This window comes from Neophocaena asiaeorientalis, unplaced genomic scaffold, assembly GCF_003031525.2.
Source record: "Neophocaena asiaeorientalis asiaeorientalis breed wild unplaced genomic scaffold, Neophocaena_asiaeorientalis_V1.1 scaffold606, whole genome shotgun sequence".
NCBI classification, from domain to species: Eukaryota; Metazoa; Chordata; class Mammalia; order Artiodactyla; family Phocoenidae; genus Neophocaena; species Neophocaena asiaeorientalis.
In genome coordinates, this window is record NW_020173687.1 from 11,816,799 (window position 1) to 11,832,475 (window position 15,677).

General features: G+C 48.0%; 1 protein-coding gene across 1 annotated transcript in view; it reads left to right on the top strand.

The window, feature by feature from the left end:
- KCNB1 (potassium voltage-gated channel subfamily B member 1) overlaps positions 1-15,118 on the top strand; it is a 101,748-nt gene extending 86,630 nt beyond the window's left edge. The window contains exon 2 of the mRNA XM_024750360.1: positions 12,217-15,118. Within this exon, the coding sequence (XP_024606128.1) occupies positions 12,217-14,226 (2,010 nt within the window). The 3' untranslated portion in view covers positions 14,227-15,118. The remainder of the gene's footprint in view (positions 1-12,216) is intronic.
- Positions 15,119-15,677: the final 559 nt, after the last annotated feature.

Here is a 15,677-nt window from a genome sequence, read left to right on the forward strand (position 1 = left end):
GCACGAACCCGTGTCCCCTGCATCTGCAGGCAGACTCTAAACCACTGCGCCACCAGGGAAGCCCTAGCTATCTATTTTACATCTGGTAGTGTATAATGTCCGTGCCACTCTCTCAATTCGTCCCAGCTTACCCTTCCCACTGTCCTCAAGTCCATTCTCTACATTTGCGTCTTTATTCTTGTCCTACACCTATGTTCTTCAGAACTATTTTTTGTTTTAGATTCCATATATATGTGTTAGCATACGGTATTTGTTTTTCTCTTCCTGACTTACCTCACTCTGTATGACAGTCTCTAGGTACATCCACCTCACTACAAATAACTCAATTTCATTTTTTATGGCTGAGTAATATTCCATTTTATATATGTACCACATCTTCTTTATCCATTTGTCTGTCAGTGGGCATTTAGGTTGCTTCCATGTCCTGGCTATTGTAAATAGAGCTACCATAAACATTGTGGTACATGACTCTTTTTGAATTATGGTTTTCTCAGGGTATATGCCCAGTAGTGGGATTGCTGGGTCATATGGTAGTTCTATTTAAGGAACCTCCATACTGTTCTCCATAGTGGCTGTATCAGTTTACATTCCCACCAACAGTGCAGGAGGGTTCCCTTTTCTCCACACCCTCTCCAGCATTTATTGTTTGTAGATTTTTTGATGATGGCCATTCTGACCAGCATGAGGTGATACTTCATTGTAGTTTTGATTTGCATTTCTCTAATGATTAGTGATGTTGAGCATCCTTTCATGTGTTTGTTGGCAATCTGTATATCTTCTTTGGAGAAATGTCCCTTTAGGTCTTCTGCCCATTTTTGGATTGGGTTGTTTGTTTTTTTGATGTTGAGCTGCATGAGCTGCTTGTATATTTTGGAGATTAATCCTTTGTCAGTTGCTTTGTGTGCAAATATTTTCTCCCATTCTGAGGATTGTCTTTTCTTCTTATTTATGGTTTCCTTTGCTGTGCAAAAGCTTGTAAGTTTCATTCAAGTGGGTGTTTATAGCCAAGGAGCAGATAGGGGTCAGTGGATGGAAAATTACTAAGAGGAAACATCAGGGGAAAAGGGGATTCTGGCTAAATTGACCTGACAGGATTCTTGGCTGAATATCTGAGGGACTCCTCCAGAATGTCTTTTCCAAAGCGGGTCCTTAGTTGGGCATGAAGAAGGGAGTCAGAGGAAGACTGCTGCTAATAATACCACTAATAATCATGACATGTCCTACGTTTAGTGTGTGTGGCCTGGAGACCCTTTAACACCTGCCCCCATTACCTCTCTCACCTCACCTCCTCTTCCTCTCCCTTTCAGTAGCCCTACTTCACACTGGCACAACACGTTCCCACCTCAGGGCCTTTGCACTTGCTGTTCCCTCTGCCTGGAATGCTTTTCCCACTGATGGTCACATGGCAACTCCTCTTTATCATTCAAGTATTAGTTTCAATGTCACCTCCACAGAGAAGCTCTCCCTGACCACTTCAGCTAAAGTAAACCCATCTCATGGTCATTCTCTTTCCCACTGACCTGCTTCATTTTTTCCTAGCAACGTTCACCACCTGAAATTATCCTGTTGACTTGCTACTGTTCACTGTGTATCCCTTCCCTCTACAAGATGGTCAGCTCTACACAAGCTGGGATTTTTGCCTGGTTTGTTCACTGCTGTATCCCTAGAACCTAAAATGGTACCTCACATCATTGAGTGAATGAATGAGGTCAATCTTAATAAAAACCTGACCATGTAGGTATTATTATTCCCTTTTTTTTTTTCTTTTGCGGTATGCGGGCCTCTCACTGTTGTGGCCTCTCCCGTTGTGGAGCACAGGCTCCGGACGCGCAGGCTCAGCGGCCGTGGCTCACGGGCCCAGCTGCTCTGCGGCATGTGGGATCTTCCTGGACCGGGGCACGAACCCGCGTCCCCTGCATCGGCAGGCAGACTCTCAACCACTGCACCACCAGGGAAGCCCTACTATTCCCTTTTTACTGACAAGGAAACCGAGGTGAAGTTCCTTGTGTAAATTTACACAGCTGTGTAAGGGATACCCACCCTTTGGCCTCCCTCCAATGAAAAATAATAATAACTAATTGTAACGGCTCCCACCTTAGTATAGTCTTACATCGAGCTGAAGTCTTCCTCCCAGTTTTTAAAAAAATGAGCAGCTAACATTCACTGGACCTCTACTGTGTGCCAGCCATTTTCTCAATGAATCCTCAGTGAAATAGGAACTGGTTATCCTCATTGCAGAGATGAGGAAATTGAAGCTCAGAGAGGTTAAGTAACATGTCCAAGGTCTCATGGCTTGAAAATTAAGAAGCTGGGATTAAAATGCAGGTCTAGTTCTTAACCAGTACATTCTAGTACCTCCACCCCACTGGACCTAGCCCATTCATTCATTTTTTTAATTCACTTATCCTGTCTTCTTCCTATATGTGATGAGTAAATGAAGCCAGGGTTCACCATAAAAGAGAGTGGATGAAAATCCGCATTACAGAGTCTCCCTGATAATGATGACATGACGAGATCATCATTGCTTTTAACCTCACATTGTTACTGTTGAAGGACTCGTACCAGGAGGAGAAGTATCAGTTTAGCTATTGTCTTGATGTTCTCCTGGGCTTGAATTATTAAGACTATCTCCGAGCAGTTGTTTCTTTGCGAGGATCTTTGTAAGCCTTTCATCTTTGTGTGCAAGGACTAGTTCAGCTAAAACCAGAGGATAGAACCTGCACTCCAACTCAACCGGATGAATTAGAATACCCTAGATTATGCTGCAGTACGTACGAACACACAGTCTCATGACTTTATACGTCAAAGTTTATTTCTGACTCATGTGATTCCCACTGAGGATCCAGTAACAACCCCGCACAGCTCTCTTCCAAGTGGTGACTCAAGAATCCAGTAGCTCCATCCTCTGAGCATGAGACCTCCATTCCTGCAGCTACAGACCCTCAGTAGATACTGCATGAAAAAGATCAGAGATGTGAAGACACTTGGCCTAAGGATGCCCAGCCAGAATTAGAAAGTAGGTCTCTAGACTATCCACACATCCATTTTACCTCAATATGAATCTCTAGTGAGACTAAAATGCTATATGAAAAAGAACTCTTGTTAAGTCACCCAAATGACTCTTTCTGAATGTATATTGGGCATTAACCAGCAAAACTGGCTATTGTCAAAATGACCACTCACAGGGCCATCATTCTGACGTTAGCCAGAGTGGTACCCAATCCCAGCATCCAGAGTAACACATTTAGTTACTCTCAGCCACCCAACCACCTCAGCCAAGCTCTCAGAGACTACGCTTCTCCCCATCCTGTCAGACTCAGGGGCAAGAGGACAGGTTTGTGGCTGAGCACAGCCTGTGGACACTGCCCTTGCCTAACATCTCCTATGCTCCTTGTTTTTTTTTGTTTTGTTTTGTTTTTGTTTTTTCCTTGTGGTACGCGGGCCTCTCACTGTCGCGGCCCCTCCCGCTGCGGAGCGCAGGCTCCGGACGCGCAGGCCCAGCGGCCACGGCTCACGGGCCCAGCCGCTCCACGGCATGCGGGACCCTCCCGGACCGGGGCAGGAACCCGCGTCCCCCGCATCGGCCGGCGGACCCTCAACCACTGCGCCACCAGGGAAGCCCATGCTCCTTGCTTTTTATTCAAAACACTGCTCTCTGCAGCGGGGATGGACTGATGCCGTTCATCACCGTTAAGACTGACAGTCCCTTCCTCAGCTCCGCATGCCCTCAGCAAATATCAGGACTTGGCGATCACTCAGGCAGGAAGGACACTGCCCCACGTTTCTCCCCATCACCTCCTCCCTCTATAGGGATCAGAGTCAAGTTCCCACCCCCATCAGAGACATTGTCCTCGGACGGGCAGGAGGTTGTAACAGCACCAGCTTCTAGAATTCCTGCTTTGGCAAAGCTCATGAGAACTTAGTTGACCTGTTAGGAAAAGGGTACCCAACCCAGAGCTTTTTGGGAAGAGTCAGGTCACCTAGGGAAGATGGTTCAAATGAGGGCATACATTAAAAACCATAACCCAGACCCCAGGATGCTGGGATAAGAAAGGTCCTCAGTGTTTAAAAAAAAATTGGGGTGGGTGCTTCAGAGTCTAGTAGACATGGATTTATTAAACCCTGCCTCTACCACTTCCTTAATTGTCGCTTTGGATATAGTTTTTCTCAGCCTCAGTTTTCCCAATTATAAACTGGAGGGAGGGGACACAGCACACCCTGCAGATTGTTTGCAGGATGAAATAACATTCATTATTTAGACACAAGCCCTGCCCTCCAGTTGCTTACATTCTACAGAGGTGGGCATTACTGTAAAACTGCAACTTGGACAGCGTTAAGAGGAGAAGCACATAGTACTACTAGAGCCTGCAGTTAGGAATTTGACCTGGTCAGGGATGGCTTCCCTGAGGAGGTGGTGCCTGAGCTGAGCTACGAAGGATGAGTAGGAGTTAACCAAGCAGAGTGGAGGGAAAAGCATTCCAGGCAGAAGGGTCATGGAGACTATGAGGGACATAATGTGCCTGAGATGAGAAAGGCAAGGGGAGCCTGGAACAGGACGAGGGCGGAGAGTTAGGCAGGGTATAGACTAAGTGACTGGAACTGTGAGACCCCAAAATACAGTGGCTTAAACAAGATGGCTGTTATGAGGTAGACCAGGAGCTGGCAAACTTCTTCAGTAAAGGGCCAGTCCAGGGCTGGGGTTAGCTTCCACCTCAGATCCGAGATAGCTGCCCCAGCTCTGCACATCACATCTGCCTCCCCTCCAGCAAGAAAGAGGAAAAGGAGAGAGGGCAAGCATCCTTTTTGCTCACATTCCATTGGCCAAGCTTAGTCACATGGCCACATCTAACTACAAGGGAAGCTGGGAAATGTAGTCTTCATTCTGGGTAACCCTTTGTCCCGCTAAAACTCTATTACAATGAAAGAAGGGAATAATAGATATTGGGGACATCTAGTGGCTTTGGGGACACCAGAAAGAGGTCAGTTTGCAGTGGTCCAGTGGGAGGTGAAGGTGACTTGGGACAGGGTCATGGCTTAGCAGGTGGAGCTAATGGAACAGATCCAAAGATGTTTGTGAGCCGGAAGGGAAAGCACTTGGTGACGGTTTGGATATGGAGGCAAAGGATGGGGTTGGATGTGGCAAGCCTAATTGCACTTAGGCTCCTGCCGTGTGCAATTAGATGCAGCTCTTGTCTGGAAAGTTCTTCGTATATGGTAGCAGGTCAGGTAAGTGTTGCTGTCTTCAATATCATATCAGTGGGTCCAGGGGGCAAACCCGACACCTACAGAGACCTGACAGACAATGAAAGGAGTGAAGGGGCCTGTGGCCACTGGGGAGCCCGTGCCCTTTCTAAAGGGACAGCTACTCCTTAGCGCCAGCAAGTTGTTGCCATGGAGAATGCAGGTTGAACGTGTAGACACAGCATGTGATGTTCCAAGGGAAATCTGAAAATCTAGATTTTCATGTGAAATCTCCTAATTTGGAAACTTGGACAAATAAGTAAAAATAAATTCCTCAGCCCCAAGGCCTCTGGTTTATAACACCTGGGACGCCCCCAGCAATGTCACTGCACCCTGTTTCCACCTGTGTGTCTCGGTTGCCTTCTCATGGTGAAAGCCTCTGTTGCCTGGCTCACCCCAAGGCCTTCGTCCTCTATTGTCCCTGGATTCCTGTCCCTTTGTGCCCATGAGCGCCCCCTGCAGGCTCCCGACTCCAATTTCTCACCAACACCCCCCCACCAGAGGCCCCTACCTGTAGAAGAGGGAGCCAAAACCATCAGCCTGCTTCCAATCCCCTTAATCGGATCTGCGCCAGTGACCCTTCTGATTAAAACTCCCCATCTGTAATCCCCCCTTAAAGCTGGGGAAGCGGAAGCACCATAAAAGGAGCGAAAGGTTTGATGCTCCAGAAACTCTGCCACCTCCTACGTCCTTGAAAACGTCTTGGGGAGACGCACAGACCTGAACTGGAGTCCCAGATCCACTCCTTGCAAGTTGTGTGGCCCTGGAAAAGTCACTTCATTCTCTGAGCCTCCATTTCATTCATTTCCTTGATCATTTATTTATTAACTATTTAGGGATCTCCTGCTCTGTGCCGGGCACCGTTTCAGGAGCTGGGGTTACAGCAACGCAAGACAAACCCAGCCTGGGCCCTCATGCAGCTGACATTCTATTGCAGGACACAGAGGAGGAAATTCCAGCTTGGAAAGATCAGCGCCGTGAAAGGACAAACTCAAGGGCTGTGAGAGTCCAGAGGGTGGGTGTTCTCAACCCACAACCGGGAGTCAGAGAGGGCTCACTGGAGCAAGTGGGTTCTGAGCTGAGGCCAGAACAGGCTGTAGGAATCAGCCAGGAGAAGTAGGGGAGGAAGGATACTCCAGGCAGAAGGAACAGCATGGACAAGGATCTGGAGGTGTGAGCAACCATGGCAGCATGGCTTGGGAATTGTAAGTGGTTTTGCCGGGATTCATTATGGAATAGGCAGTGGGAAATGGAGGAAATGGTCCGGAGAGAGAAGAAAGGTGGACTTAATACAAAAGCCAAATCTCCTTTTTATGCCTCCTGCCTCTCTGACCTCATCTCCTCCCACTTTCCGCCTTGCTCACGCAGCCCCACCCACACTGAGCTTCTTTCTGTTGCTTGATATGCCAAGCTCATTCCCACCCCAGGGCCTTTGCACACGCTGTGCTTGTACCTGGAATGCTCAGATCTTTGAATGACATACTCCTCACCTTCAAGTCTCAGAACCAGCACATCTCCTGTGAAAGGCCTGTCCTGATCACCCAACCTCATGTGGACACCCCCAGTGCTTCTCTACTGATACTCCTGGTTTGTTTTTCTCGGTAACATGTAGCACATAATACTACCTGACATCATCTTGCTCCTTTATTGGTTTATGGATTTTTTTGTCTGCTTTTCCCTACCAGTTCCTTAAGGGCAGGGAAATTGTCTTTCTTATCCATGCTGCATCCCCAGCAAAGAGCATAGCATTAGTAAGTGCTCAGTAAATATATGCCAACTAAATGCAAAAGGATCGGAACTTCATGGGGAGCCATTTCAGGGTTTACAGCAGGGCTGTGGCTTGCTCAGATTTCTGCTTCTCTCCTGTGACCCATCAATGTGGTTGTGAGGATTAAAAGCAATGGGATACTCTTTATGGAAAGCAACTTTTTATATAACTTATATTGAGGCTAATTTTGTATAGCATATAATCACCATTTCCAGTGAGCAATTCAATGATTTTTCAGTAAATTTGCCAAGTTGTACAACCATCACCCTAAATCAATTTTATAACATTTTCATCATCCCCATGAGATCCTTCATGCCCATTAACTGTTAATTCCTGTCCCCACCCTAGCAACAACTAACCTGCCTTCTGTCTCTATAGGTGTGTCTTATCTGGTCATTTCATATCAATGGAATCATACACTATGTGGCTTTTTGTGTCTGGCTTCTTCCACTCAGCATAATGTTTTCAAGATTCTTCCATATCGTATCATGTATTAGTATTTCCTTCCTTTTTATGGCTGAATAATATTCCATTGTATAGATAGACCACAGTTTGTATATCCATCAGTTGATGGACATTCAGGTTGATTTCACTTTTTGCCTCTTACAAATAATGCCGCTGGGAAGATGGATGTGTATGAAAACAGTTTGCAGGACCTGAACACTAGGTGCAGCTCTCTGCTGGCCAGAGCTTCTAGTGTTGTTGCACAGACTTGACCCCAATGGGCTGTGTGACCATAGACTAGTCCCTTCCCTTCTCTGCTTGAGTCTCCCCATCCTTCCAGAAAGGAGCCTGGACCCTTTTCTGCACAGACATTCTGTGCCTTGTCCATATTCCTGGAAGAGCAGGGAAGTGGTCAGAGCAAATGATAAACAGCCTGTTTATTGCTGGAGCCAAACGTAGGCATCCTGTGATTAACCACCAGAGCCAACAATTTTTTTTAGAATGAGAAAGGCCCGGCTCCAGAACCCTTGATTCCCCCCGGGTACCCCTACCTGCTAATCTCTTCTCCCAGAGGACCAAAACCCCCTCCCACGCTTGGTGCAGACAAGTAGGCTGCAGGCTTCAGAACCTCATTGCAGGGAGGGAATTTGGGGACAGCCTCTGAGTCCTGGTCCTGTTTCCTGCCTCTGCTCCCTGGGTTCCTGGAGTCCTGCCCAAACCCGATTGGGCTCAGATCCAGGAAAGCAAGGCTGAAAATGCAGGGACCTGGCCAGGGGTTTGAGCTGGGGCCGGGAGGACTCATTGCTGGCCTGGCTGGTCCCCCATCCCTGCAGCCCATCCCAGAGACCAAATCAATACTGTTCATTTGGGTTCAAGACTGTTTAGAGGATGTCTGCTGGCTTAGCCAGGCACTGGGGTCCACAGACCTAGTCCTGGACCTCCAGAAGCAACCAGTCCAGAGGCTGGAGGTAAGGGTGACAATAAATTATCCAAATAATAATTTAATAGCATAAAATATATATTAAGTGGCTGTTATGTGGTAGGTGCTCAATTACTTTCATCTCCATTTTAGAGATAAAGAAATGGAGTCTCAGAGAGAGGAAGTGATTTGTCCAAGGCCACTCAGCCAGGTGGGAGTAATAACACTACGCTCAGAGCCAAGTCCAACCGGCTTATAAATAAATATAATGTTGTGAAATAATGAAAGCAGTAATGATCTAAGGGCCTATGAATTCACTGAATTCCCTTTGCCACCTTTCAGTGACCCACCCCTGTCTTACAGATGAGGAGACTGAGCACAGAGGGTTTAACTCCTGTTCAGGAGAGCCCCAGTCAGGAAGTGTAACCCTGACCCTAAGGGCTTCAGCGGGTCTGGAAGAGAAAGCAGTCTTGTGGGCAGGGCTAGGAAGGGTGGGTCACACTGCATTGGCACAAGTGCTATTTGATGAGCGCATGTGCCAGGGCAGGAGGCCTGGCACTCTCTGACCCTCCCAACGCAACCCTGAGCAGCGGACACCCCCCTCCAGGATGCAGTGAGGCCTCTGCCTGCATTTTCTTCTTTCCTAAGCATGCTCGGGCTGAGAGGACGGGAGGGGAGAGCACTTTCTGGGGTACAAAGAGGGGGTGCCCGCCTTAGAATAACAGCGCTAAGGACTGTACAATAGGTGGGTGCATAATTCATGCATCTGTCAGCAGACATCAATTATGTGGGCCTTCCCTGGAGTTGTCTGGGGGTTAGAAACTGGAGCAGGCTTCCCCTGCCAGCCTCTGGGGAAAATGAGATCTCCCAGCTCTTAAAGGAACAGACTCCCCAGGAATCTGCTCCATTCTCCTGCAGCTGCCCTCAGGGCCAGGAGTCAGAAACTGTAGCAGCTCCACTGCAGGGGCTCAGCCCGAGGTCCCAGCTGGCTGCTCTGTAAGGTCAGACCCACTCTGTGCCTAGCTCTGTGCCAACAGCTCTTTTCCCTCATTCTACAGATCCTGAGGGGCTGACTACTGGTATATCCCAGAGTTTCTCAACATTGGTACTATTAACATTTGGGGCCTGATCATTCTCCTTGGTGGGGACTGTCCTGTGCATTGTATTTAACAGCATCCCTGGCTCCACCCACCAGCTGCCAGTATCACCCCTCCTCCAAATCGTGACAACCAAAAATTTCTGCAGGATTTGCCAAATGTCCCCAAGGGAAGGGGGAGGGGTCAAAATCATCCCCAGTTAAGAACTACTGGAGGATCCCCATTTTACAAATAAGGAAACTGAGGCAAGGAAAGTTGCAATGCCCAAGGCCATGGACCCATAAATGGCCGTGAACTTGAGCCACAGCCAAGAAACACCATGAAAACCTGTTGCCCTAGGCGCTGTGGGTGCAGAGGTGAATCTCAGAATCCATCCCTGTCCCCCCAAAGCTTACAGATTCTGGGCAGTGATGGACACATTCTCACACACACACACACACACACACACACACACACACACACACCCCTGTGATAGGCTGTAGTGTGCTAAGAGCCCCAAGGCTGGCAAAATGACGAGGGAGCCCAGAGAATGGAGTGGCTGGCCCCTCCAGGGATGACCTCTGCAGGGAGGGGCCATGTAGGCTGGGTTTTAAAAGATGGATTGGAATTCACTGGACAGAGGGGAAGAGGCACAGACCTGCAGAACTGACCAACGATAGTGTGTGATTAGGGAAGCGTGAAGTTTGGGAACCTGTGGCAGGAGAGGCCAAAGAGAGGGGTCAGAGTCAAACTCAGAAAGACTCGGCAACCATGTGTCCTGATTGGGGATTTATTGCAGGGGACAGAACCCTCTTATGCTCACCCAAGCAGCAGTGGCATTTACTTTCAGGATATGGCAGGCAGTTTCAGAACAAGGGCGAGAAGCAAAGACTAGCTGGCCCCTCGGAGGCTGGGTGCTCTGGGCTGACAGGGTGTGGGCTGAGCTATTTCCCCTGTGATGACGGCTAACATTTATTAGACATTCACTAGGTGCTGCTGGAACCTGTCCTGAGTGCTTTGCATGTGTTAACACATTTAATCTTCACAGCAGCTCTCTGAGATAGACATTGTCATTATCATCCCATTTTGCAGATGAAGAAACTGAGGCTTAGAGAAGTTAAATGCCTGACTAAAGGTAAGGAAGTGGAAGCACTGAGACTTGAATCCAAAACAGCCTGACACCAGAGCCCAAGCATTTAACTGTGGCCCTCTACACCCTTTTCAGATCTCCTATGTCCTCTCTGCTTCTTCTCTCTGCCTCTTCCCTTTAATCTCTGGCTTCTCTGAAAGGTTCAGCTTTCTCTGATTTTTTTATGGTTTTTCTGATCCCCTACAACATGAGTGAAAAGTTGCTTGAGGCTTGGACTTATCATGAAGCTGGTTCAGGCCTGGACTGTACTTGACCATTTAATTCAGAGGCTCACCACCCCCATAACCCACTCACCCCTGGATCCCTGAACTCAAATCTTCCATGGTGGACTGGTTCAGCCCAGCATGGGTTTTCTGTCCATCTCTGGGCCACTCAGCGGCAGCCAGGATCAAATGATACAAGCATGGAGACCCCACCCCCACCCGCTGCCCTTTAGCAGGGGCAGCAGAAAGGGAGGCACAAGCCTATGAGAAGAGGACAGCTTTTGGGGGGTGGGGAGGAGGGCTGATAGATAAGTTTAGGAGTCTAGATTTTTTCCTGAAGAGTCCTGGAAATTTATTGAGAAGGAGAGTGATGTGACTTGGATTTGTATTTTTGAAAAAAAGACCCTAGAACAATTTATTACATCTGCTTGCATTTCTGCATAAGCTGTAGATTAGCCTAGGCTCCATTAAATTCAACAAACATCCAGTGAGCCCAAACATCTGGACCAAACCCTCTTCTTGATCCAGGGGACTCAAAGGTAGTTAAGCTGTGATCCTTAGCCTCAAAAATTCATAGTCACACTCAGGAGTTAATAACATGAGACCAGGATGTCTAGGCCTCCCTGAAAATGATCTGCAAAACCTTGAGTGTTTAGCAAAAAGGCCTGTAGCTTTCATCTCATTTCTAACACATTCTTAAGAGCTTACGTATTGGGGTCAGACAGACCCAGGTTAAAATACTGGCTCTGCAACTTACTAGCTTTGGAAGCCTAGGTTTCCTCATCTTTTCATTGGAAGTACAACTTAATGGGGTTGTTGTAAGAATGAAATAAGGAATTGCATGGAAAGTGACAAGCATCGTGCCTCGAATACAGTGAACACTCGATAAAGGGTAACTATTGATATTATCATTAGTATAATGTCGGGAAAGCGGTACCCCACCCCATAATAGTTATGAACCACTGGTCTAGATCACGAGACGGCCAACTATGGCTTGCAGCCCACTTCCTGTTTTTGTAAATAAAGTTTTATTGAAACAGCTATGCTCATTCGTTTATGTATTATCCAAGGCTGTTTTCGTGCTATAACTGCAGAGTTAAATGGTTGCAACAAAGAATTCATGGGCTTCAAAGTCTAAAAGATTTACTATCTGGCCCTTTATAGAAAAAATTGACTGACCCCTGGGCTTGATGATTAGCTTTAAATCATTTCAATTCTCTGGGCCTCAGTTTCCACGTCTGTATGATACATGGATTTGAATAAATAATCTTTTTAGCTCAAACATCCAGTCATTAGGTAATTAGTGGGCTATGAAAATGCTCTTGAATGTTGAGGAATGTCCTGCAGACCCAGAGTATTAGGATGACCATCCCATTGGGGGTTGATAACTAAATTCCACTCTCTTCTCCTCACAGATCCTTGCCATAATCTCCATCATGTTCATCGTCCTCTCCACCATTGCCCTGTCTCTCAACACACTGCCTGAGCTGCAGAGCCTTGATGAGTTTGGCCAGACCACAGACAACCCCCAGCTGGCCCACGTGGAGGCCGTGTGCATTGCGTGGTTCACCATGGAGTACCTGCTGCGGTTCCTCTCCTCCCCCAAAAAGTGGAAGTTCTTCAAGGGCCCGCTCAACGCCATTGACTTGTTGGCCATCCTGCCATATTATGTCACCATCTTCCTCACTGAATCCAACAAGAGCGTGCTGCAGTTCCAAAATGTCCGCCGCGTGGTCCAGATCTTCCGCATCATGCGTATTCTCCGCATTCTTAAGCTCGCACGTCACTCCACTGGCCTCCAGTCCTTGGGCTTCACTCTGCGGAGGAGCTACAATGAGCTGGGCTTGCTCATCCTCTTCCTTGCCATGGGCATCATGATCTTCTCCAGCCTCGTCTTCTTTGCCGAGAAGGATGAGGATGACACCAAGTTCAAAAGCATCCCAGCCTCTTTCTGGTGGGCCACCATCACCATGACGACCGTTGGGTATGGAGACATCTACCCCAAGACTCTCCTGGGGAAAATTGTGGGGGGTCTTTGCTGCATCGCAGGGGTCCTGGTGATCGCTCTTCCCATCCCCATCATTGTCAATAACTTCTCTGAGTTCTACAAGGAGCAGAAGAGGCAGGAGAAAGCAATCAAGCGGAGAGAGGCTCTGGAGAGAGCCAAGAGAAATGGCAGCATCGTATCCATGAACATGAAGGATGCATTCCCCCGGAGCATCGAGGTGATGGACATTGTGGTTGAGAAAAGTGGAGAGAACATGGGTCAGAAAGACAAAGTGCAAGATAATCACTTGTCTCCCAACAAATGGAAATGGACAAAGAGGACACTGTCCGAAACCAGCTCAAGTAAGTCCTTTGAAACCAAGGAGCAGGGATCCCCTGAGAAGGCCAGATCATCTTCTAGTCCTCAGCACCTGAACGTCCAGCAGTTGGAAGACATGTACAATAAGATGGCCAAGACACAGTCTCAACCCATCCTCAATACTAAGGAGCCAGCAACACAGAGCAAACCAAAGGAAGAACTTGAAATGGAGAGTATCCCCAGCCCCGTAGCCCCTCTGCCCACTCGTACAGAAGGGGTCATTGACATGCGAAGCATGTCAAGCATTGACAGCTTCATTAGCTGTGCCACAGACTTCCCTGAAGCCACCAGATTCTCCCACAGCCCTTTGGCATCACTCCCCAGCAAAACCGGAGGTGGCATGGCCCCAGAGGTTGGCTGGCAGGGAGTCCTGGGTGCCACTGGTGGTAGGTTTGTGGAGGCCAACCCCCCCCCTGATGCCAGCCATCCCTCTGCTTTCTTCATTGAGAGCCCCAAGAGTTCCATGAAGACCACCAACCCCTTGAAGCTTCGAGCACTTAAGGTCAACTTCATGGAGGGGGATCCGAGACCATTAGTCCCCGTTCTGGGGATGTACCATGACCCTCTTAGGAACCGGGGGGGTGCTGCGGCAGCTGTTGCTGGGCTGGAGTGTGCCACACTCTTGGACAGGCCTGTGCTGAGTCCAGAGTCCTCCATCTACACCACAGCAAGTGCTAGGACACCCCCCCGGTCGCCAGAGAAACACACAGCAATAGCGTTCAACTTTGAAGCAGGTATCCACCAGTACATTGATGCGGACACAGATGATGAGGGGCAAGTGCTCTACAGTGTGGACTCCAGCCCCCCCAAGAGCCTCCATGGGAACACTAGTCCCAAGTTCAGTGGCGGGACAAGATCAGAGAAGAACCACTTTGAAAGCTCCCCCTTACCCACCTCCCCTAAGTTCTCGAGGCAGAACTGTATTTACTCTACGGAAGCATTGACTGGAAAAACTCCCAGTGGTCAGGAAAAGTGCAAGCTTGAGAACCACATCTCCCCCGACGTCCGCGTGTTGCCGGGGGGAGGAGCCCATGGAAGCACACGGGATCAGAGCATCTGAACCACCTCCACACGGAGGAGAGACTTGTGGCAGGGTCCAAAGAGGAGTGCTGTTCAGCTTACCTGCCGTGGAGCTTTTCTGCATGACCTCTGAAACAGAAAGGCTTTGTAAAGCCCCCAGAAAGAAGAGAGACCAGAGAAATCTCCCTTAAAACCTTGAGAGCTGTTAACGGGTCCATCAGAGTGAAGTTGGCCAAGCCACAGGGTATGGCGCCTCCTTGTAACAGCTCCACGGCCCTCTTTGGAAGATGACAAGAGCAGAACTCACAGCCACCACTACCACGTTCTAGACATAACCAAGGCCACCTACTCCCCATTCTTCTCTCGTGGCTTTCCATCACAGCCTCTGAGGGCAAGATCGCCATCCCTCCTGGCTTCAGCTGGAGAAGGATGCCGGAACAAGTGGCTGGTGTTAAAAGAGTGGGTTGACCAATTTGGTTTTGGGTGTTGCCTGGACACCTCTAGGAACTTCTGTCCATCACCTGCTGGATGGATCCCACTGTTAGAAGGCTACAGGGAATGCTTGTGTCATGGGGAAAACTGCACCATAAGCCACGATCCCAGCGCAAAACCCTTCCTCAAATGTCTTCATTGACTTCAGTATTCCGTAGTACCTGATATTTTATTTTGAGATATCATCAGGGTGAGTTGCACCACTTGTACTCAATTCTAATTGCCCCCTGGCAATCTGGGAAGAGTTCAGAAGGCGGGCACTCAGCCAACAGTATGAACTCTGAGCATTGCTTTAGGGTTATAGAAGGAAAATGCTTTCTGTACATCGCTAGTGTAGACTCAAAAGATATGCAAGTGTCAAATATGCAGAAGAATAGCTTATTCAAAGAGACTGTATGTTACCGAAGAACAGAATAAAATCTGATTTTTTTTTTTACCTGAAAAAAACGAAAGGAAAAAAAAAAAAAAAACCCAATTGAAATGCCCAGTTCAGACTTTTGAATACTTCCTGCTGGGGCAGGGAAAGCATTTACTATAATAGAAATTCTTTTTTGTTTCCTGTGATATTCAAGTTTGAAAAAAAAAAAAAGTTAAAATAAAAAGCACTTTATGTTTTTCAAAAATAGGTTCTACCAGGGACAGTGTCAACATCTTGCACTTTAAAACAAGCATGATTTCCCGTGGGCCACTTGTTGGGACTACAGTTGGGTTTTTGCTCCAGGCATGTGTCTGGCCACGGTGAGTGATACTGTGCTGGTATTGCTGTCTGCTGTGTCAAAGTCTGTGGGCTCCTTCCCTGCCCCCCTGAAGCTTCCCCTTAACCCTCTTGCGTCAGGAAGGGTTCTTGGCTCCTGCATGGGGCCTCTTATAAAGTCATGTGTACAGGAAACAGGAACATCTCAGAAGAATGAAGTAGACGGTTGGGCATTGGGTGTTTTACTCTGTTCTCTTTCTTGTCAACCAGGTGTTGGTGTGTTTTCAGTGTCACTGTCTGTACTA